Source organism: Heterodontus francisci, chromosome 4 (assembly GCF_036365525.1).
Source record: "Heterodontus francisci isolate sHetFra1 chromosome 4, sHetFra1.hap1, whole genome shotgun sequence".
NCBI classification, from domain to species: domain Eukaryota; kingdom Metazoa; phylum Chordata; class Chondrichthyes; order Heterodontiformes; family Heterodontidae; genus Heterodontus; species Heterodontus francisci.
In genome coordinates this window covers 18,645,568-18,670,211 of record NC_090374.1, presented here as the reverse complement: position 1 = coordinate 18,670,211, position 24,644 = coordinate 18,645,568, and the positions used below count along the sequence as shown (strand labels likewise).

General features: G+C 47.9%; 1 protein-coding gene across 2 annotated transcripts in view; it reads right to left on the bottom strand.

Annotated features, from left to right (window-relative positions):
* Nucleotides 1-24,644, bottom strand: part of LOC137368927 (G protein-coupled receptor kinase 5-like) — a 174,618-nt gene that overhangs the window by 10,956 nt on the left and 139,018 nt on the right. For both annotated transcript variants that reach the window (XM_068029243.1, XM_068029244.1), the window contains 5 exons: nucleotides 20,572-20,609; nucleotides 14,613-14,702; nucleotides 8,710-8,918; nucleotides 7,479-7,616; nucleotides 3,934-4,071 (listed from right to left, as the gene is read on the bottom strand). In XM_068029243.1, coding sequence (XP_067885344.1) covers nucleotides 3,934-4,071; nucleotides 7,479-7,616; nucleotides 8,710-8,918; nucleotides 14,613-14,702; nucleotides 20,572-20,609 — 613 coding nt within the window. The remainder of the gene's footprint in view (nucleotides 1-3,933; nucleotides 4,072-7,478; nucleotides 7,617-8,709; nucleotides 8,919-14,612; nucleotides 14,703-20,571; nucleotides 20,610-24,644) is intronic.

Sequence of the window (24,644 nt, the reverse complement as noted above, 5' to 3'; positions counted from 1 at the left end):
GATAAAAACCCTTCATAATTTTAAACATCTCTATTATATGTCCCCTAAACATTCTCTGCTCCAAGGAGAACAGTCCCATTTTAGAACAGAGAACAGTACAGCACAGTACAGGCCCTTCGGCTCATGATGTTGTGCCGACCCTTTAACCTACTCTAAGATCAAACTACCTACATACCCTTCATTCTACTATCATCCATGTACCTATCCAAAAGTCGCTTAAATGTCCCTAACGTATCTGCTTCTACTACCACCGCTGGCAGTGCATTCCACGCACCCACCACTCTCTGTGTAGAGAACCTACCTCTGACATCTCCCCGAAACCTTCCTCCAATCACCTTAAAATTATGCCCCCTGGTGATGGCCCTTTCCGCCCTGGGAAAAAGTCTCTGACTATCCACTCTATCTATGCCTCTCATCATCTTGTACTCCTCTATCAAGTCAACTCTCATCCTTCTTCGCTCCAATGAGAAAAGCCCTAGCTCCCTCAACCTTTCTTCGTAGGACATGCGCTCCAGTCCAGGCAGCATCCTGGTAAATCTCCTCTGCACGCTCTCTAAAGCTTCCGCATCCTTTCTATAATGAGGCGACCAGAACTGAACACAATATTCCAAGTGTGGTCGAACCAGGGCCTTTATAGAGCTGCAGCATAACCTCACTGCTCTTAAACTCAATCCCCCTGTTAATGAAAGCCAACACACCATACGCCTTCTTAACAACCCTATCAACTTGGGTGGCAACTTTGAGGGATCTATGGACATGGACCCCAAGATCCCTCTGTTCCTCCACACTGCCAAGAATCCTGTCTTTAAGCCTGTATTCCGCATTCAAATTCGACCTTCCAAAATGAATCACTTCACACTTTTCCAGGTTGAACTCCATCTGCCACTTCTCAGCCCAGCTCTGCATCCTGTCAATGTCCCGTTGCAACCTACAACAGCCCTCCACACTATCCACAACTCCAGCAACCTTTGTGTCATCGGCAAACTTGCTAACCCAGCCTTCCACTTCCTCATCCAAGTCATTTATAAAAATCACAAAGAGCAGAGGTCCCAGAACAGATCCTTGTGGAACACCACTGGTCACCAAGCTCCAGGCTGAATACTTTCCATCTACTACCACCCTCTGTCTTCTATGGGCCAGCCAATTCTGTATCCAGACAGCCAAATTTCCCTGTATCCCATGCCTCCTTACTTTCTGAATGAACCTAGCATAGGGAACCTTATCAAACGCCTTGCTAAAATCCATATACACCACATCCACTGCACTTCCTTCATCAATGTGTTTTGTCATATCCTCAAAGAATTCAATAAGGCTTGTGAGGCATGACCTGCCCCTCACAAAGCCATGCTGACTATCTCTAATCAAACTATGCTTTTCCAAATAATCATAAATCCTGTCTCTCAGAATCCTCTCCAATAATTTGCCCACCACTGACGTAAGACTGACTGGTCTGTAATTCCCAGGGTTATCCCTATTCCCTTTCTTGAACAAGGGAATAACATTTGCCACCCTCCAATCATCTGGTACTACTCCAGTGGACAGTGAGGACGCAAAGATCATCGCCAAAGGTGCAGCAATCTCTTCCCTCGCTTCCCGTAATATCCGTGGGTATATCCCGTCTGGCCCCGGGGACTTCTCCGTCCTCATATCATTCAAAATTTCCAGCACATCCTCCTTCTTATCAACATGTTCGAGCATATCAGCCTGTTTCACGCTGTCCTCACAAACGACAAGGTCCCTCTCACTAGTGAATACTGAAGCAAAGTATTCATTTAGGACCTCCCCTACCTCCTCCGACTCCAGGCACAAGTTCCCTCCACTAGCCCTGATCGGCCCTACCCTCACTCTGGCCATCCTCTTGTTCCTCACATAAGTGTAGAACGCCTTGGGATTTTCCTTAATCCTACCTGCCAAGACTTTTTCATGTCCCCTTCTAGCTCTCCTAAGTCCATTCTTCAGTTCCTTCCTGGCTACCTTGTAACCCTCTCGAGCCCTGTCTGATCCTTGCTTCCTCAACCTTAAGTAAGCTTCCTTCTTTCTCTTGACTAGCTGTTCCACATCTCGTCATCCATGGTTCCTTCACCCTACCATCCCTTCCTTGCCTCATTGGGACAAACCTATCCAGCAGTCGCAGCAAGTGCTCCTTAAACAACCTCCACATTTCTGTCGTGCATTTCCCGGAGAACATCTGTTCCCAATTTAAGCACCCCAGTTCCTGCCTAATAGCATTGTAATTCCCCCTCCCCCAATTAAATATTTTCCCATCCCGTCTGCTCCTATCCCTCTCCATGACTATAGTAAAGGTCAGGGAGTTGTGATCACTATCACCGAAATGCTCTCCCACCGAGAGATCTGCCACCTGGCCTGGTTCGTTGCCAAGCACCAAATCCAATATAGCCTCCCCTCTCGTCAGCCTATCTACATATTGAGTCAGGAAACCTTCCTGGACACACCTGACAAAATCTGCTCCATCCAAACTATTTGCACTAAGGAGGTTCCAATCAATATTAGGGAAGTTGAAGTCACCCATGACAACAACCCTGTTACTTCTGCACCTTTCCAAAATCTGCCTCCCAATCTGTTCCTCCGTGTCTCTGTTGCTATTGGGGGGTCTATAGAAAACTCCCAATAAAGTGACTGCTCCTTTCCTGTTTCTGACTTCCACCCATACTGACTCAGTAGACAAACCCTCCTCGACGACCTCCCTTTCTGCAGCTGTGATACTATCCCTGATTAGCAATGCCACTCCCCCACCTCTTTTACCTCCCTCCCTATTCCTTTTGAAACATCTAAACCCTGGAACATCCAACATCCATTCCTGCCCCTGTGATATCTAAGTCTCCATAATGGCCACAACATCATAGCTCCAAGTACTGATCCATGCTCTAAGTTCATCACCCTTATTCCTGACACTTCTTGCGTTAAAATAGACACACTTCAACCCATCATACTGGCTGCAGCTTTGCCCTGTCAACTGTCTAACCTTCCTCACAGACTCTCTGCACTCGGTATCTGCCTGTTCAACAGCTACCCCATCCACTGATCCGTAGCTCCGGTTCCCATCCCCCTGCCAAACTAGTTTAAACCCTCCCGAAGAGCTCTAGCAAACCTCCCGCCCAGGATATTGGTGCCCCTCCAGTTCAGATGCAACCCGTCCTTCTTGTACAGGTCCCACCTTCCCCAGAAGGTATCCCAATGATCCACATATCTGAAGCCCTCCCTCCTACACCAGCTCTGTAGCCACGTGTTAAGCTGCACTCGCTCCCTGTTTCTAGCCTCACTAGCAAGTGGCACCGGTATCAATCCTGAGATTACTACTCTGCTCGTCCTGCCTTTTAGCTTCCAACCTAACTCCCTATATTCGCTTTTCAGGTCCTCATCCCTTTTCCTAGCTATGTCATTGGTACCGATGTGTACCACGACTTCTGGCTGCTCCCCCTTAAGAATCCTGTAGACTCGATCAGAGACATCCCTGACCCTAGAACCCGGGAGGCAACATACCATCCGGGAGTCTCGTTTGCGACCACAGAATCTCCTGTCTGTTCCTCTAACCATTGAATCTCCTACCACTCTCGCTCTCCTATTCTCCCCCCTTCCCTTCTGAGCCACAGAGCCAGGCTCAGTGCTAGAGACTCCAGGTTCTCCCCATAACTGAAGACCCTCATCCCTGATACCATTCTTGTAAATTTCTTCTGCACCCTCTCCAAGGTGTGGTGCCCAGAATTCGACATAAAACTCAGGTTGAGGCAAAACCACCAATTTAAAAAAGGTTTACCATAACTTCCAAATTGCAACTGGATCTCCCCGAACAGGCAGACGGGAGCAGATTATATGGATTCTCAGAGCCACACATAGCTTTTGGTATCTGACATCTTTCTTCAGATCAGAAGAGACCTTCCACTTAGCCTGTTGTTAAGTGTTTGTGTACATTACCTCGTTTTGCCAAGGAATGGAGACGCTGCCTGTGACAAATTTGGAGTAGAAGTCATCATCGGTTGGATCCAGGTTTACCCCTTTGACTGTGGAAAACTGCTCAATATCCAGGACATCTTTGCAGTAAACTGCTCTGGGCTGCAAAACAAATGGAAAAGATGCATTTATATAGCGCCTTTAATGACCTCTAGTGGCTGTAAAGCACTTGGAATTACTTTTGAAGTGTCATCGCTGTTGTCTGGTAGGAAATGCGACAGCCAATGAGCACAGCAAGATCCCAGAAACAGTACTGAGATACACATAGATTAACATAGGGAGAGAGGACATAATAATGGGATCAGCATCCTTGAAAGTTGATAAATCACCAGGGGTGATGAAATGTACCGCAGGATGTTAAAAGAAGCGAGAGGGGAAATAGTGGAAGGTCTAACCATCATTTTCCAGTCCTCACTGGATACAGGTGTGGTGCTGGAAGATTGGAGGACTGCTAATGTTGTACCACTTTTTAAAAAGGGAGTGAGGGATAGACCGAATAATTACAGGTCAGTCAGTCTAACCTCTGTAGTGGGCAAATTATTGGAATCTATTCTGAGACACAGGATAAACTGTCACTTAGAAAGGCACAGATTAATCAAAGATAGTTAGCCTGAATTTGTTAAGGGAAGATCTTGTCTGACCAATTTGATCACATTTTTTGAAGTAGTAACACAGAAGATAGATGAGGGTAATGCAGTTGATGTGGTCTACATGGATTTTAGCAAGGCCTTTGACAAGTTCCCACATGGCTGACTGGTTAAAAAAAATAAAATCCCATGGGATCCAGGGAAATGCAGCAAGCTGGATACAAAATTGGCACAGTGGCAGGAAACAATTGTTGACTGGTGTTTTTGCGATTGGAGGGCCGTTTCCAGTGGCGTTCCACAGGGCTCAGTACTGGGTCCCCTGGGGGGCATGATCAAGAAGTTTGCAGACAACAAAAGATTGACCGTGTGGTAGATAGCGAGGAGGATAGCTGTAGGCTGCAGGAAGATATTGATGGTCTGGTCAGATGGACAGAAAAGTGGCAAATGGGATTCAACTTGGAGAAGTGTGAGGTGATGCATTTGGAGAGGTCAAACAAGGCAAAGGAATGCACGATTAATAGAAAAATACTGAGAAGTGTAGAGGAAGTGACCTTGAAGTCAATGTCCACAGATCCCTGAAGCTAGCAGGACAGGTCGATAAGGTGATTAAGGCGGCATATGGAATCCTTTCCTTTATTAGCTGAGGTACAGAATACAAGAGCAGGGAGGATATGTTGGAACTGTATAAATCATTAGTTAGGCCACAACTTGAGGTACTGTGTGTAGTTCTAGTCACCCCATTACAGAAAGGATGTAATTGCACTAGAGAGGGTACAGAGAAGATTTACGAGGGTTTGCTAGGACTGGAAAAATGCAGATATGAGGTAAGATTGGATAGGCTGGGGTTGTTCACCTTGGAACAGAGGCGTCTGAAGGGAGATCTGATTGAGATGTACAAAATTTTGGGGGGCCTGGATACAGTAGAGGTGAAGGGTCTATTTACCTTAGCAGAGAGGTCAATGATGAGGGGGCACAAATTTAAAGTGATTGGTAGAAGGATAGGAGGGGAGATGAGGAAAGGTTTTTTCACCCAGAGGGTGGTGTGGGTCTGGAACTCACTGCCTGCAAGGGTAGTTGAGGCAGAAACCCTCAACTCATTCAAAAGGAGTCTGGATATGCACCTTTAAGTGCTGTAATCTGCAGGGCTACGAACCAAATGCTGGAAGGTGGGATTAGAATGGGTGGAACATTTTTCAGCTGGCACAAACACGATGGGCCAAGTGGCCTCTTTCTGTGCCTTAAACTTTCTTTGATTCTATGATACGATGATTGGGTGAGATGAAGTAGGGTGGGAGGAGGTATGTGTTGGGTATAAACACCAGAGGTGAGGTGAGAGTGACTGCCCTTGACATCAAGGCAGCATTTGACAGAGTATGGCATCAAAGAGCCCTAGCAAAACTAAGGTCAATGGGAATCAGGGGAAAAACCCTCCGCTGGCTGGAGTCATACCTAGCACAAAGGACGATGGTTGTGGTTGTTGGAGGTCAATCATCTGAGCTCCAGGACATCACTGCAGGAGTTCCTCAGGGTAGTGTTCTAGGCCCAACCATCTTCAGCTGCTTCATCAAAGACCTTCCTTCAATCATAAGGTCAGAAGTGGGGATGTTCGCTGATGATTGCACAATGTTCAGCACCATTCGTGACTCCTCAGATATTGAAGCAGTCCATGTAGAAATGCAGCAAGACCTGGACAATATCCAGGTTTGCGCTGAGAAGTGGCAAGTAACATTTGTGCCACACAAGTGCCAGGCAATGACCATCTCCAACAAGAGAGAATCTAACCATCTCCCCTTGACATTCAATGGCATTACCATCGCTGAATCCCCCACTATCAACATCCTAGGGACTACGATTGACCAGAAACTGAACTGGAGTAGCTATATAAATACCATGGCTACAAGAGCAGGTCAGAGTAATTTACCTCCTGACTCCCCAAAGCCTGTCCACCATCTGCAAGGCACAAGTCAGGAGTGTGATGGAATACTCTCCACTTGCCTGGATGGGTGCAGCTCCAACAACACTCAAGAAGCTCAACACCATCCAGGACAAAGCAGCCCGTTTGATTGGCACCCCATCTACAAACATTCACTCCCTCCACCACCGACGCACAGTGGCAGCAGTGTGTACCATCTACAAGATGCACTGCAGCAATGCACCAAGGCTCCTTAGACAGCACCTTCCAAACCCGCAACCTCTACCACCCAGAAGGACAAGGGCAGCAAATGCATGGGAACACCATCACCTGCAAGTTCCCCTCCAAGTCTCACACCATCCTGACTTGGAACTATATCGCCGCTCCTTTACTGTCGCCGAGTCAAAATCCTGGAACTCCCTTCCTAACAGCACTGTGGGTGTACCTACCTCACATGAACAGCAACGGTTCAAGAAGGCAGCTCACCACCACCTTCTCAAGGACAAATATGGATGGGCAATAAATGCTGGCCTGGCCAGCAACGCCCACATTCCATGAATGAATAAAAAAAACCCAGAATAGACCAGTTGAGCCAAATGGCCCATCTCTGTGCTGTACATTCTATGTAATTCTCCGCAATAAGCTATTTTGGTGATGTTGGTTGAGGGATAAATATTGGCAAGGACACCAGGGGGAACTCTAGTGCTCGTCTTTAAAATAGTGGCCTTAAGATATTGCACGTCCACCTGAGGGGGCAGTCTGCAAAAAAAAGGTCTGCCAGTGAGATCAGGGTTGCCAAGTCAATCCCCATGACTCCTCCTCTCCACCATCCTCAACCCCCTTTGACTTCAACAGACTAAAGAACCAAAGTTTAGCCTTTTCGCTTCAGTTTAAATGATAAATTTACAGATGAGCACGGAGTCAGATCGATATGTAAGCTGCACAGATATTGTACAGGCAAACTTGTAGCTTTTCATAGTGACAAAGTTCAATCTGTTTTATTCACTCACATCTGGAACAAAAGGAGGGTCCCACATGTTTGCCTCGAGCCTTTTGAAGTTGATGTGTCGGAATATAGGATGTTCCTTCACTTCACCAGCTCCTCCTCCTCGGCAGCCCAACCGTTGCTTTGGATCTTTGGTCAGCAACTGCAAAAGGCCATTGAGACACATGGAAATACCTTTGATGTAAAACATATTGCAGCCAATTTAATCCTGCATTGATATTAACAACCCATTAGCACTCGCCTACATTTAAAAACTTTGGCTCAAAATATTGCCTGCCAAGTTAATTATATATAAATAATGCAATTTCAGTTCAAAACTCTTCAAAAACACCATGCCAACACATTTAGTATCGGCTAAAATTTATTTTTAAATTAAATAAAAATGTACTTCTCTACATCTCTTGAAAGAGTCTTATCTTTAAACAACATGCATTTATATAGCGTCTTTATCATAGTCAGATTTCCCAAGATGCTTCACAGGAGCATCAAACAAAATCTGGCACTGAGCTATCTGAGGATATTAGGGTAGATGACCGAAAGCTTGATCAAAGAGCATCTTAAAAAGGAGAATAGAGAGGTGGCGAGGTTTAGGGAGGGAATTTCAGAACTTGGGGTCTTGGCAGCTGAAGGCAGGACCGCCAACGGTGGAGCGATTAAAATTGGGGATGCTCAAGACGCCAGAATTGGAGAAGCGCCGATATCTCGGAGGGATGTAGAGCTGCAGCAGATTAGAAATGGCTGGGGGGGGGGGGGGGGGGGGGGGAAGGGAAAACAAGGCCATGAAGGGACCTGAAAACCAGCATAAAGAATTTTAAATCCCAGTTTCTCATTTGAATTGACGGACCATTAAATAAGCCCATCAGCAACTGAAGGGAGACTGTGCCCCAAGCCCTGTTGCATTTCCTCTTTCTTGCAAACACATCAATCACACAAACAAGATCGATGAATCTAAAAGGTGGGTTCTTTTGTTGAAGATACTAATTTATATACAGCAATACTGGGAAGGTAGGATAAAACGTCTTGTTTCTATAGTTGCTTTCAACAACTGCCTAGAGATCACATGAGTTCTGTACATCACATTCTGTCTGGTGATGCACAGACCCTTAAAGTAATACCACAACAAGCCCTACCAGCAAGCCTCAACCTCCCGTGGCTACTCTAGCCTTCCAGCCAAAGGACATCACAGGGTTACCCGAGGGCAGAGGAGTGAGCTAAAAAGAAACTAGTTCACTCACCATCCTACAGATGGATCGTGTCTCCTCTAAGAACTTTTCAGAATAATCCTCCACATCCTCTTTGACTCGTCGGTCGACCTCCTCCCGCTTCACCTTCTCCTTACGTTTACGAAAAGGTGACTGGCCCTGAATCATCTCATAAATTAGACAGCCGAGTCCCCACCAGTCAGGGCTGAAGGAATAACGCTCATTGTTGAGAACCTCCGGAGCTTAAAAACAAAAGGAAATTACTTACAATTTACAGCACAGTATCAGGGCATTTGGCCCAGCTGGTCTGTGCCACTGTTAATACTCCACACGAGCCTCCACCCACCCTTATTAAACTGTCAGCAACGGTTCAGTCGTTAGAACTCTTGCCTGAGTCAGAGGTCATGGGTTCACGTTCCACTCCAAAGACTTGAGCATATAACCTAGGCTGACACTCCCAGTGCAATACTGAGGGAGTGCTGCACTGTTGGAAGGGCTCTCTTTCTGATAAGATGTTAAACTGAGGACCTGTCTGCCCTCACAGGGGAACGTAAAAGATCCCATGGTATTATTGTGAAGAGCAGCGGGATTTTCCCTGGACAATATTAATCCCTTAACCAGCATCACTAAAACAGATTATCTAATCATTATCTCACTGCTGTTTGTGGGAACTTGCTGTGCGTAAATCGGATGTCACCTTTCCTACTTCACAGTAGTGACTACATTTAAAAAGCACTTCATTGCACTTTGGGACAGCCTGAGGTTGTGAAAGGTGCTTTATAAAAATCCAATTTGGACCTTTTTTTCTCACTCTGACCAAAGTTGTTAGAACTGTCTCACTTCAGATCCCTATCTAATGAATACAAAAGCAGACGTAACCTCGATGTGCTGTTTTTGGTACTAGCTCGGCCATCAGTGCTCTGCCCCTGTGGCAAGTGCATCATACAGTGTGGCACTGAGCTACCCCGACCAGCAGAGACCCAGGCTCATTTCCCAACCTGTACCAAATGTTAGTCTCAAGCCAGGGTAATTTATAGAGGCGACAGTGTTCCTGGTTTAGGGGTAGGACAATGGGAGAATTCTAGATTGATCAGAATGACAGGCGCACCACAAATATTAAGGTATGAGGAGAGATCACACAAATAGGGTTGTATTTCCTAGAATTTAGAAGGTTAAGGTGCAATTTGGTCGAAGACATTAAGGGGAACAGATAGGGTAGATAGAGGGAAACTATTTCCTCTAATTGAGGAGGGATAGTTTAAAAACTAGAGCCAGACCTTTCAGGAGTGCAATTAGGAAACATTTTACACATAAAGGATGACAAGATGTTTGGAACGCTCTTCCATAAATGGTAGTTTATGCTGTGTCAATTAATAATTTAAAACAGAGATTGATGGATTTTTGTTAACCTAAGGTATGGATTTACCCAAAGGTATAAGGATACGTGTTAAAGGAGGGTATATGGAGTTAGATCACAGATCAGTCATGATCCTCTTTCAATGGCAGAACAGGCTCGAGGGACTAACTCTTGTTCCTCCACTTTTATTCCTTCTCCAAGTCGACGCCCAGCTGCCCCTGCCATAAAGCATGTGGTCGGCAGGATTGGGTGTAGCAGTGATGCCCCCCACAGTCAAATAACTTATTGATGCTCTTTGCCTGGGCTTGCGCGTGATCGATGGCCACTGGCGATGGGCACCTGAGGGCAACGGAACCGTACACCAGTGAAGGCAGAAAACAGAGGGTAGGAAAATACTTTTTTCTTACTTATAAATTAATTTTAAGTATTCTATTCCAGGTGAATAGATTGACAATTGTAAACCAAACTCAAAAACATAGTTCATTCATTTTTACTATTGGTAAATAATGCAGGGAAGTGGGAAGGAATGGAAAGAACTGCATCCATTATACAGAAATGAACATTGTGAGACGATGTGGAACAGACGTCCCAGAGGGGCACTGCAAAAACCCTCGAGATCATTGGATGGGGGTTTTAGGAAACAGGCAATCGAGAAGTATTCTATTCACCATCCTGGAGCCAAGGAGACATCCCTGCCCTAGATATTCTCCCAACTTGAGTGGTGCCGATCTCTCATAAAGAGAGCCTTTTTTTAAAAACTCGTTCATGGGATGTGGGCATCGCTGGCTAGGTCAGCATTTACTGCCCGTCCCGAATTGCCCTCGAGAATGTGGTGGTCAGCTGCCTTCTTGAACCACTGCAGTCCTTGGAATGTAGGTACACCCACAGTGCTGTTAGGGAGGGAGTTCCTAGTTTTTAACCCAGCAAATGAAGGAACGGCGACATAGTTCCAAGTCAGGATGGTGTGCGGCTTGGAGGGGAACTTGTAGGTGGTGCTGCCCTTGTCCTTCTAGATAGTAGAGGTCGCGGGTTTGGAAGGTGCTGTCAAACGAGCCTTGGTGAGTTGCTGCAATGAATCTTGTAGATGGTATACACTGTGCATTGGTGGTTAAGGGAGTGAATGTTGAAGGTGGTGAATGCTGTGCCAATCATGCAGGCTGCTTTATCCTGGACGGTGTTGAGATTATTGAGTGTTGTTGGAGCTGTGCCCATCCAGGCAAATGGAGAATATTCCATCACACTCCTGACTTATTCCCTGTAGATGGTGGACAGGCATTGGGGAGTCAGGAGGTGAGTTACTTGTCGCAGAATTGCTAGCCTCTGACCTGCTCTTGTAGCCATAGCATTTATGAGGCTGGTTCAGTTCAGTTTCTGGTCAATGGTAACCCCCAAGATGTTGATAGTGGGGGATTCAGCGATGGTAATGCCATTGAACATCAAGGGGACATGGTTAGATTCTCTCTTGTTTGAGATGGTCATTGCCTGGCACCTATGCGGCGCGAATGTTACTTGCCACTTATCAGCCCAAGCCTGGATATTGTTCAGGTCTTGCTGCATCTGGACATGGGCTGCTTCAGTATCTGAAGAGTCACAAATGGTACTGAAAATTATGCAACCATCAGCGAACATCCCCACTTCTGACCCTATGATTGAAGGAAGGTCATTGATGAAGCAGCTGGGGATGGTTGGGTCTAGAACACTACCCTGAGGAACTCCTGCAGTGATGTCCTGGGACTGAGATGATTGACCACCAACGACAACTATCGTCTTTTGCACTAGGTATGACTCCAACCAGCAGAGTTTCCGATTCCCATGAACTCCAGTTTTGCTAGGGCTCCTTGATGCCATACTCGGTCAAATGCTGCCTTGATATCAAGGTAGTTACTCTCACCTCTGGAGTAAAACTCTTCTGTCCATGTTGGTCCATGTCCTGCAAACCTAACACTCAACAAGTCTACGATAACCTTCCACCCCCTTGCTTATCTAGAATCTATCTAGCTCTGCCTTAAAAATATTCAAAGACTCTGCTTCCACCGCCTTTTGAGGAAGAGAATTCCAAAGGCACTCAACCCTCTAAGAGAAATACATTTCTCCTCATCTCTGTCTTAAATGGACGACCCCTTATTTTTAAACAGTGATGCCTAGTTCTAGATTCCCGCACAGGAGGAAACATCCTTTCCACATCAACCCTGTCAAGACCCCTCAGGATCTTATAGGTTTCAATCAAGTCACCTCTTACTCTTCTAAACTCCAGCGGATACAAACCTAGTCTGTCCACCCTTTCCTCATAAAACCTGTTCCAGGTACTGATCTAGTAAACCTTCGCTGAAATGCTGCCAATGCATTTATATCCTTCCTTAAATAAGGAGACCAAAATCATACACAGTACTCCAGATGTGGTCTCACCAGTGCCCTGTATAACTGCAGCATAACCTCCCTACTTTTGTCGTCAATTCCCCTCACAATAAGCGATAACATTCTATTAGCTTTCCATTTACTTGCTGTACCTGCTGTTGCGCTTCTATTTAAATTTTTTTTTTGAGGATTCGGGTGTTGGAATTGTGGAGATGGATTCATTGGAGAACTGAAGTAATTCCATTGATGTTGGACTTTGTTTTTTTAAAAAAGGTTGCCGGACGGACACTTGAGGTCTTGTTCAAAAACAATTTTGACTGGAAGTCACATGCCTCAAGCTCAATAAATAGGAAACCTTGGCGACTTGGGGGAGATGTTTACAAGAAGTGACATGTCACGATTTATGAGGGTCAGGAGGTTCTGACTTGTTGTTTAGTTTTGCTTCTGAGATATTGTTTTTGATTCAGTTGGGGTGTGGACTGTGTTTGAATGCAGCTGGCAATCAACCTGCCAAGAGAGAAACACCCAGCTTGCCTCCTTCCTCTTGTCTCTGTGAAATGCTGTGTTTCTCCTGAGGAACTCCTGGAAAGCTCACCAGATTAATTCTCGACATCACCTGAAAAGACACCAGTGACCCGTCTACATGTACTCGTATGCCAGATTGTATGCCATATATCTCATCCGTTTTCTTCAAGAGTTCAGAAGTATTTGGCCAAAGTATTCTTTTTTGGGTTTTTTTTGGTAGAAGAGCTCTGCAGAGAAATCTCTATTTTTCGGTTAACCGGTGTGTGAGCGAGAGCGAGAGGCTAAGGTGAAAAGAAGGGAACTTTCATATTTCAATGTGTGTGTTAATGCTTCGCTTTGTTGCTGGATAAGTCTTGTTTTATAATAAACTGTTAATTTTGTTGTTTATTAAAGAAACCTGGCTGGTGTATTTTATTCGGGGTTAAAGAGTAAAGTATATGATTGACCATATTGGTAACAACATTTAAATATATGTTGTGACCTACAGAGAAATGGAACTAGAAAAGACAGTACACCTCTCCTGCCTCGGTCGTAACACTGCATACTAACCTTTTGTGATTCATGTACTAGGACACCCAGATCCCTCTGCAACTCAGAGCTCTGCAATCTCTCACCATTTAGATAATATGCTTTTTTTAATTCTTCCTGCCAAAATGGATAATTTCACATTTTCCCACATTATACTCCACTTACTTAACCTATCTATATCCCTTTGTAGCCTCCTTATGTCCACTTCACAACTTACCTTCCTATCTGAGCTTTTATTTTCCGCAATAACCTTTGATGTGGCACCTTATCAAATGCCTTCTGGAAATGTAAGTACAGTACATCCACCGGTTCCCCTTTATCCACAGCACATGTTACTTCTTCAAAGAACTCCAAAAAATTGGTTAAACATGATTTTCACACAAAACCATGTTGATTCTGCCTGATTACCTTCAATTTTTCTAAGTGTCCTGCTATAACGTCTTTAATAATAGCTTCTAACATTTCCCTATGACAGATGTTAAGCAACTGGCCTGTAGTTTCCTGCTTTCTGGTTCCCTCCCTTTTTTGAATAAAGGAGTTACATTCGATATTTTCCAAGCTAATGAAACCTTGCCCGAATATAGGGAACTTTGGAAATTAAAACCACAGCTATCTCACTAGCCACTTCTTTTAACACCCTAGGATGAAGTCCATCAGGACCCGGGGACTAGTCAGCCTGCAGCTCCAACAATTTGCTCAGTACCACTTCCCTGGTGATGGGAATTTTCTTGAGTTCTTCCCTCCCTTCTATTTCCTGATTTACAGCTATTTCTGGGATGTTACTTGTATCCTCTGTGGTGAAGACCGATGCAAAGTACCTGTTCAATTCATTTGCCATCTCCTTATTTTCCATTATGAATTCCGCAGACTCAATTTCTACAGGACCAACATTCACTTTGTGAATTATTTTGTTTTTTAAATATCAATAGAAACTGTTTTTATATTTCTAGCTAGCTTTCAAATCTAATTTTTCCCTCCTTATTAATCTTTTAGTCATTCTTTGCTTTTTTTTGTTGAAAAAAAGCATGAGACATCCCCTCCCCTTGATATATGAACTGGATACAGTAATTTTTGAAAAATTCAATCGCCGGATTCTGTACAAAACTGAATTAGCAGCGAGACTTCTTCAATCACACATCTCACTGTTAGTAGTGGAGATTCTAATACTCACCCATGTATCCTACAGTCCCGACTCTCCCACGAATCGTCTCGCCCTCTGGAATCTGTACGGCTAAACCCAGATCAGAAATCCTGATGTGCCCTGAGAGTAAAAAGCAAAGCAGATGAGACAAAGGTGGGGGAGGGGGGAGGGAAGAGAGAAAATACTCCTATTTCAACAACTTGCATTTCTATATCACCTTTAATGTAGTAAAATGTCCCAAGGCACTTCACAGGAGCATTATTAGATAAATATTTGACACTGAGGCATGCAAGGGGATCTTTGCAGGGATGACCAGAAGTTTAGTCAAAGAGGCATGTTTTAAGGAGCTTAAAAGGAAGAAAGGGAGGTGGAGAAGTTTAGGGAGGGAATTCCAGAGCTTAGGGCCTCGGCAGCTGATGGCACGGCCTCCAATGATGGAGCATTTAAAATTGGAGGCTGAGCAGTCAGATTTGGAGGACCGCAGATATCTTGGAGGGTTGTGGGGCTGGAGGAGGTTAGAGAGATAGGAAGGGGCGAGGCCACGGAGAGATTTGAAAACAAGGATGAGAATTTTTAAACAGAGGTGATGTCAGACCAGGAGCCAGTGTAGGTCAGTAAGCACCACGGCGGTGTGTGGGGGGGACAATGAGTGAATCAGCAGATAAATTGGAACGAAGTGTCCACTGAATTGTATTTCAAGTTGAGGTACAAAGATTAAGAGAAATTCTTTGGATTCATGAATGGTCCCATCAGATTGGAAGTCGGCAAATGTTACATCGCTTTTCAAGAAAGGAGGGAGAGCGAAAACAGGGAACTACAGGCCAGTTAGCCTAACATCAGTCGTTGGGATGATGCCGGAAATTATTATTAAAGTAGTCTTAACATTGCACTTGGAAAAGCATAGTATGATTCGAACAAGTCAGCGTGGTTTTACTAAAGGGAAATCCTGTTTGCCAAATTTATTAGAGTTTTTTGAGGATGTAACTAGTAGGATAGATAAAGGGGAACCAGTAGATGTAGTATACATGGATTTCCAAAAGACAGTCAATAAGGTGCCACACAAAAGATTAATAGGCAAGATAAGGGCTCATCGTGTTGGGGGTAATATATTAATGTGGATAGAGGATTGGTTAACAGACACGAAGCAGAGAGTGGGCATAAATGGGGTATTTTCAAGTTGGCAGGGTGTCGCAAGGATCAGTGCTGGGACCTCAATTATTTCCGCTCTATATTAATGACTCGGATGAAGAGACAGAGAGTAACGTATCTAAGTTTGCTGATGATATAAAGCTCGGTGGAAAGGGAAGCTGCGGGGAGGATGTAGAGAGGGCGCAAAGAGATATAGACAGGTTAAGTGAGTGGACAACAAGATGGCAAATGGAGTATAATGCAAGGAAGTGTGAAGTTGTTCACTTTGGTCATAAAAATAGAAAAGCAGAATATTTTTTAAAAGGTGTGAAACTGGTAAGTGTTGTTGATCAGAGAGACTTGGGGGTATTTGTATAAGGAACACACAAAGTTAACATGCAGATGCAGCAGGCTATTAGGAAGGCAAATGGCATGTTGACCTTTATTGTAAGGGGATTGGAATAAAGAAGTCTTACTAAAATTGTACAGGGCTTTGCTGAGACAGCACCTGGAATACTGTGTGCAGTTTTAGTCTCCACATTTAAGAAAGGATATAATTGCACTGGAGGCGGTGTCGCCAAGATTGATTAAATTGGTCCCTGGGATGAGGGGATTGTCCTGTGTTGATAGGCTGAGTAAATTGGGCCTAAGTTCTCTGGAGTTTAGAAGAATGAGAGGCGATCTGATTGAGACCTACAAGATTCAGAAAGGGCTTGATAGGGTAGAAGCTGAGAGATTGTTCCCGCTGGTCAGGGAATCTAGAACACGGGGGCACAGTCCCAGGATACGGGGCCGATCATGAGGATCGAGGAGATGAGGAGAGATTACTTCACTCAAAGGGTTGTGAATCTTTGGAATTCTCTACCCCAAAGGGTTGTGGATGCTCCATCATTGAATATATTTAAGACTGGGATAGATAGAATTTTGGTCTCTCAGGGAATCAAAGGATATGGGGAGCAGGCAGGAAAGTGGAATTGAAGCCCAAGATCAGCCATGATTGTATTGAATGGCGGAGCAGGCTCGATGGGCCATATGGTCTACTTCTAATCCTATTTGTGTTCTTGAATAATAATTCCTACTGATGGTGCAGTCTCCCGAAGGTGAGGAGGTTGCGGGTCTGTGCTACACCAAGTATTGAGCACGTAATCTAGACCCAGCAGGCCTGTGGAGGAGACTGGAGATCGGGACTCCACCCACAATTCAGATTCAGTCCCAGTGTCCCCAGTGGATGAGAAAGATCCCACAGCATTATTCAAAGAGCTTCAAAGAGCTTTTCCAGTCTCCCACGCACAAGCTCAAAAATATAGGCTGACACTTCAGTGCAGTACTGAGGGAGTGCTGCACTATCGGAGGTGCCATCTTTCATGTGAGACAGTGGCGCAGTGGTTGGGGCGGCACAGTGGCGCAGTGGTTAGCACCGCAGCCTCACAGCTCCAGTGACCCGGGTTCGATTCTGGGTACTGCCTGTGTGGAGTTTGCAAGTTCTCCCTGTGTCTGCGTGGGTTTTCTCCAGGTGCTCCGGTTTCCTCCCACAAGCCAAAAGGCTTGCAGGTTGGTAGGTAAATTGGCCATTATAAATTGTCACTAGTATAGGTAGGTGGTAGGGAAATACAGGGGCAGGTGGGGATGTTTGGTAGGAATATGGGATTAGCGTAGGATTAGTATAAATGGGTGGTTGATGGTCGGCACAGACTCGGTGGGCCGAAGGGCCTGTTTCAGTGCTGTATCTCTAATCTAATCTAAACCGGGCCCCATCTGCTCCCTCAGGTAGACTTAAAAGATCCCCTGGGCACTATTTCGAAGAAGAGCAGGGGAGTTTTCCCCGGTGTCCTGACCAATATTTATCCCTAAAATCAACATCACTAAATTAGATTATCTGGTCATGATCAAATTGCTGTTTATGGGATCTTACTTTGTGCAAACCGGTTGCCACATTTCCTATATTACAATAGCAACGACGCCTCCAAAAGTACCCCATTGACTGTAAACACATCTCGAGGTCATGAAATACAAGTCTCTTTTTATTATCCTGGCTGAACATTTGTCCGTCAGCCAACACACCCTTGTGCTCGATCACACAATACAATGATACATACTTCAAAAGTTCATCATAGGAATACAAGGCGGCCATTCAGCCCCTCAAGCCTGTTCCATCGTTCAATCAGATCATGGCTGATCTGTACCAGAATTCCATTTACCCGCCTCTGCTTCATATACCCTTACCCAACAAAAATCTCTCCATCTCAGACTTGAAACTTTCAATTGAGCCCACTCCAGCCTCAACAGTTTTTTTTGGGAAGAACAGTGCTCCAGGTTTCTACTACCCTTTGTGTAAACAAGTGCTTCCTAATTTCTCTCCGAAATGTCCGAGCTCTAATTTTAAGATTATGTTCTTCATTCTCCCGCCAAAATCCCTTAATCATTTCAAACACCTCGATCAGATCACCCCACAAATTTCTAAATTGAAGGGAACAAAGACTAAGTTTATGCAACATGTTAACCATCATTTAACTCTTTAAACCCTGGTATTCTGGTGAAGCGATGCTGTCCCCGCTTCCTGAGGTGTGGTGCCTAAAATTGAACACAATACTCCAGAAGGGGTCTGACCAAGGCTCGGACAATTAAACCAATGCTTTCATCCCTCTAATTTTTTTTTTTTAATTATTCTTTCATGGGACGCGGACATCACTGGCAAGGCCAGCATTTGTTCCCCATCCCTAATTTCCCTTGAGCTGAGTGGCTTGTCGGCCATTTCAGAGGACATTTTAAAGAGTCAACCACATTGCTGTGTGTCTGGACTCATGTCGGCCAGACCAGGTAAGGATGGCAGATCTCCTTCCCTAAAGGACATTAACGAACCAGATTGTTGTAAAAAAAAAAATCAATATAGTTTCATGGCACCATTATTGAGACTAGCTTTCAATTCCAGGTTTATTAATTTAATTGAATTTATTAATTAATGGAATTTAAATTCCACCAGCTCAATGGTGGGATTTGAACCCTTTTCCCAGGGCATTGGCCGGGGCCTCTGGATTACTAGTCCAGTGACATTACCACTATTGCACCATCGCCCCCTTTAAGATCAAGGCCAACATTCCATTAACCTTTTAGATCATTTTTCGTATCTGTGCACCAGCTTTTAGTGATGTGTGTAGCTGGACACTCAAATCCCTTTGCTCCTCCACAGCTCTGAGCCTCTGACCATTTAATGATACTCTAATTTGTCTTTCTCCGGTGCTAAGTGCATTACCTCTCACTTCCCCACAATGAACTCCATCTGCCAGAGTTTAGTCCATTCGCTTACTCTGTCCACGTCCTTTTTGTAACTTCCTGCTTTCTTTTTTCATCATACATGGGATGTGGGTGTCGCTGGCCAGGCCTGCATTTATTGCCCATCCCTAAATGCCCTCGGGAAGGTGGTGGTGAGCTGCCTTCTTGCATGCAACTGAGTAACTTGCTGGACTATTTCAGAGGGCAGTTGAGAGTCAACAACATTGCTGTGGGTCTGGAGTCACAAGTAGGCCACACTGGGCAAAGATGGCAGATTTTGTTCCCTAAAGTGAACCAGATTTTATGACAATCTCTCGGTCACGATTACTGATATTAACTTTTGAATCCAGATTTATTTATTAAACTGAATTTAAATTCCCCCAGCTGCTGTGGTGGGATTTGAACTCATGTCTCCAGATTATTAGTCCAGGCTTCTGGATTACTAGTCTAGTAACAAACCAACTCTGCTCCCATCCAAACCATCCCCAGCTATACAATAATTCCCTTTATTAATAAGAGTATTATATATTAATGCAGTAATGAAACCTTAAAACAGGGCCACAAAAGAAAGACTGAGCTTAGTTTGGGCTCAGAGCTGTCAAACTACCCCCACCAGATACATCTGGAACGTGGTGGAGTTTTAAAATAATTCAGCTCATTAAAAAAGATTTTCTGACACTTCTTACACAGGATATTCAGCAGCATCTACAAGTGCTCGAAGCACTGGATTCCAGTGACAAAGCCCAGAGTTTGAGCGTTAGCCTTCACTGATAATTATTCTTGGGCTTCCCCACAACAACCGTGACTCATTGAACTATACAGAATACACAGCACAGAAACAAGCCATTCGGCCCAACTAGTTCATGCTGGCATTTATGCTCCACGAGAACCTCCTCTCAACCTTCCTCAACTAACTCCCTCAACATAACCCTCTATTCCCTTCTCCCTTGTATGCTTATCTAGCTGCCCCTTAAATGCTTGTATACTATTCTCAACTACTCCCTGTGGTAGCGAGTTCTACATTCTCACCACTTTGTTTTCTTTTTAAAGAGGTACAGCACTGAAACAGGTCCTTCGGCCCACAGAATCTGCGCCGACCAACAACCACCCATTTATACTAATCCTACATTAACCCCATATTCCCTACCACATCCCCACCATTCTCCTACCACCTACCTACACTAGGGGCAATTTACAATGGCCGATTTACCCATCAACCTGCAAGTCTTTGGCTGTGGGAGGAAACCAGAGCACCCGGCGGAAACCCACGCGGTCACAGGGAGAACTTGCAAACTCCGCACAGGCAGTACCCAGAATCGAACCCGGGTCGCTGGAGCTGAGAGGCTGCGGTACTAACCACTGCGCCACTGGGCAAAGAAATTTCTCTGAATTCCCTATTGGATTGCTTACAGTAATGGGTTGTTCTATCAAAAGCTTGCACAATTTTGAAGACCTCCATTAGGCTGCCTATCCTTTCCTGATGAGTATAACCTCACAGCTCTGGTATCATCTTTGTAAATTTTCTTTGCACCCTCTCCAGCGCCTGCGTACCCTGAACAAACCGAGCGCTGCATTTACGAAAGGATCTCACCGTGATCGTCCAGCAGGATGTTCTCTGGCTTCAAATCTCTAAGTGGGGAGAAGAGAGAGAGAGAAAAAAAAAAATACAGTAAGTTCCTGGAAGGAACAAGGAACTCAAATAAATATTTTATGAACATTCAGAAGGAAATTAGATACATACTTGACAGAAAAAAAAAAGGGGACTATGGTAGACCAGGGGAGTGAGGTGAATTGGATCTCTCCACCAAACAGCCAGCACGATGTGGCTGAACAGCCTCCCTCTGAGCGGTGTCATATGATCCTATAACTTTCCCTTTCAGACAGTTACATCCAGAACACAGAAGCAAAAAGACAGACTCTAAATACAACACAATTTCAACCCATTAACGTAACTTTTACTTACTATTTTTCCGTTATTAATTCTCGATGTACTGAAGGTTGGCAAGGCTGCCATTCATTACACTTCCCTTGCTGCTGGTTTGGAAATGGAGTTTCATGTAGGCTAGACTGGGTAAGGACAACAGCTTTCCTTACCGGAGGGCCATGACCGAACCTGTTGCGTTTTTAGGTCAATCCAACAGTTTCATGGTCACTTTCACAGAGATTGGCCTTTTATTTCCAGATTTTTAAAAGATTATTTCAAATTATGAAACTGCAATGGCGGGATTTGAACTCCCAGGCCCTGGATTATTATCCTATGAGGAGAGATTGAGTACACTAGGCCTTTATATTCCTTCAAATTAAGAATGAAAGATAATCTGATTGAAACAGATCGAATTCTTGAAGGGTTTTGATAGGGTGGATGCTGGGATGATGGTTCGCCTGGCTGGGGAATCTAGAACTGGGGGTCACAGTCTCAGAATAAGAGGTCGGACAGCGATGAGGAGAGATTTCAGCAAAGGGTTGCAAAACTTTGGAGTTCTCTACCCCAGAGATGTGGATGCTCAGTCGTTGAATATTATTCAGGACAGAAGTCGATACATTTTTAGACTGTGAAGGAACTAAGGGATTATGGGAGCAGTGCGGAAGATGGAGTTGAGGTAGAAGATCAGCCATGATCTTATTGAATGGTGGAGCAGGCTCGAAGGGGCAAATGGCCTATACCAGTTCCTATTCCTTATGTTTTTAACAGGTCCAGTTTACATAACTTTGGGGGGGGTGGGGAAGAGAGCAGAGCAAGAGGGTGGGGGTGGGGGGGGAGGGAGAGGCAGAGCAAGAGAGGGGGGGGAGGGAGGAGAGAGAGGCAGAGCGAGAGAGGGGGGGAGGGAGGGAGAGAGAGGCAGAGCGAGAGAGGGGGGGGAGGGAGAGAGAGGCAGAGCGAGAGAGGGGGGGAGGGAGGGAGAGAGAGGCAGAGCGGGAGAGGGGGGGAGGGAGGGAGAGAGAGGCAGAGCGAGAGAGGGGGGGAGGGAGGGAGAGAGAGGCAGAGCGAGAGAGGGGGGGGAGGGAGAGAGAGGCAGAGCGAGAGAGGGGGGGGGAGGAGAGAGAGGCAGAGCGAGAGAGGGGGGGGAGGGAGAGAGAGGCAGAGCGAGAGAGGGGGGGGAGGGAGAGAGAGGCAGAGCGAGAGAGGGGGGGGAGGGAGAGAGAGGCAGAGCGAGAGAGGGGGGGAGGGAGAGGCAGAGCGAGAGAGGGGGGGGGAGGGAGAGGCAGAGCGAGAGAGGGGGGGGGGAGGGAGAGGCAGAGCGAGAGAGGGGGGGGGAGGGAGAGGCAGAGCGAGAGAGGGGGGGGGGAGGGAGAGGCAGAGCGAGAGAGGGGGGGGGGAGGGAGAGGCAGAGCGAGAGAGGGGGGGGGAGGGAGAGGCAGAGCGAGAGAGGGGGGGGGAGGGAGAGGCAGAGCGAGAGAGGGGGGGGGAGGGAGAGGCAGAGCGAGAGAGGGGGGGGGGAGGGAGAGGCAGAGCGAGAGAGGGGGGGGAGGAGAGGCAGAGCGAGAGAGGGGGGGGGAGGGAGAGGCAGAGCGAGAGGGGGGGGGGAGGGAGAGGCAGAGCGAGAGAGGGGGGGGAGGGAGAGGCAGAGCGAGAGAGGGGGGGGAGGGAGAGGCAGAGCGAGAGAGGGGGGGGGAGGGAGAGGCAGAGCGAGAGAGGGGGGGGGAGGGAGAGGCAGAGCGAGAGAGGGGGGGGAGGGAGAGGCAGAGCGAGAGGGGGGGGGGAGGGAGAGGCAGAGCGAGAGGGGGGGGGGGGAGGGAGAGGCAGAGCGAGAGGGGGGGGGGAGGGAGAGGCAGAGCGAGAGGGGGGGGGGAGGGAGAGGCAGAGCGAGAGGGGGGGGGGAGGGAGAGGCAGAGCGAGAGAGGGGGGGGAGGGAGAGGCAGAGCGAGAGAGGGGGGGGGGGGAGGGAGAGGCAGAGCGAGAGAGGGGGGGGGGGGAGGGAGAGGCAGAGCGAGAGAGGGGGGGGAGGGAGAGGCAGAGCGAGAGAGGGGGGGGAGGGAGAGGCAGAGCGAGAGAGGGGGGGGGGAGGGAGAGGCAGAGCGAGAGAGGGGGGGGGGAGGGAGAGGCAGAGCGAGAGAGGGGGGGGAGGGAGAGGCAGAGCGAGAGAGGGGGGGAGGGAGAGGCAGAGCGAGAGAGGGGGGGAGGGAGAGGCAGAGCGAGAGGGGGGGGAGGGAGAGGCAGAGCGAGAGAGGGGGGGAGGGAGAGGCAGAGCGAGAGAGGGGGGGAGGGAGAGGCAGAGCGAGAGAGGGGGGGAGGGAGAGGCAGAGCGAGAGAGGGGGGGAGGAGAGGCAGAGCGAGAGAGGGGGGGAGGGAGAGGCAGAGCGAGAGAGGGGGGGAGGGAGAGGCAGAGCGAGAGAGGGGGGGAGGGAGAGGCAGAGCGAGAGAGGGGGGGAGGGAGAGGCAGAGCGAGAGAGGGGGGGGGGAGGGAGAGGCAGAGCGAGAGAGGGGGGGAGGGAGAGGCAGAGCGAGAGAGGGGGGGGGAGGAGAGGCAGAGCGAGAGGGGGGGGAGGAGAGGCAGAGCGAGAGGGGGGGGGAGAGGGAGAGGCAGAGCGAGAGAGGGGGGGAGGGAGAGGCAGAGCGAGAGAGGGGGGGAGGGAGAGGCAGAGCGAGAGAGGGGGGGAGGGAGAGGCAGAGCGAGAGAGGGGGGGAGGGAGAGGCAGAGCGAGAGAGGGGGGGAGGGAGAGGCAGAGCGAGAGAGGGGGGGAGGGAGAGGCAGAGCGAGAGAGGGGGGGAGGGAGAGGCAGAGCGAGAGAGGGGGGGAGGGAGAGGCAGAGCGAGAGAGGGGGGGAGGGAGAGGCAGAGCGAGAGAGGGGGGGAGGGAGAGGCAGAGCGAGAGAGGGGGGAGGGAGAGGCAGAGCGAGAGAGGGGGGAGGGAGAGGCAGAGCGAGAGAGGGGGGGAGGGAGAGGCAGAGCGAGAGAGGGGGGGAGGGAGAGGCAGAGCGAGAGAGGGGGGGAGGGAGAGGCAGAGCGAGAGAGGGGGGGAGGGAGAGGCAGAGCGAGAGAGGGGGGGAGGGAGGGAGAGGCAGAGCGAGAGAGGGGGGGAGGGAGGGAGAGGCAGAGCGAGAGAGGGGGGAGGAGGGAGAGGCAGAGCGAGAGAGGGGGGAGGGAGGGAGAGGCAGAGCGAGAGAGGGGGAGGGAGGGAGAGGCAGAGCGAGAGAGGGGGGGAGGGAGGGAGGGCAAGGCAGAGCGAGAGAGGGGGGGAAGGAGGGAGAGGCAGAGCGAGAGAGGGGGGGAGGGAGGGAGAGGCAGAGCGAGAGAGGGGGGGAGGGAGGGAGAGGCAGAGCGAGAGAGGGGGGGAGGGAGGGAGAGGCAGAGCGAGAGAGGGGGGGAGGGAGGGAGAGGCAGAGCGAGAGAGGGGGGGAGGGAGGGAGAGGCAGAGCGAGAGGAGGGGGGGAGGGAGGGAGAGGCAGAGCGAGAGAGGGGGGGAGGGAGGGAGAGGCAGAGCGAGAGAGGGGTGAGGGAGGGAGAGGCAGAGCGAGAGAGGGGTGAGGGAGGGAGAGGCAGAGCGAGAGAGGGGTGAGGGAGGGAGAGGCAGAGCGAGAGAGGGGGGGAGGGAGGGAGAGGCAGAGCGAGAGAGGGGGGAGGGAGGGAGAGGCAGAGCGAGAGAGGGGGGGAGGAGGGAGAGGCAGAGCGAGAGAGGGGGGAAGGGAGGGAGAGGCAGAGCGAGAGAGGGGGGGAGGGAGGGA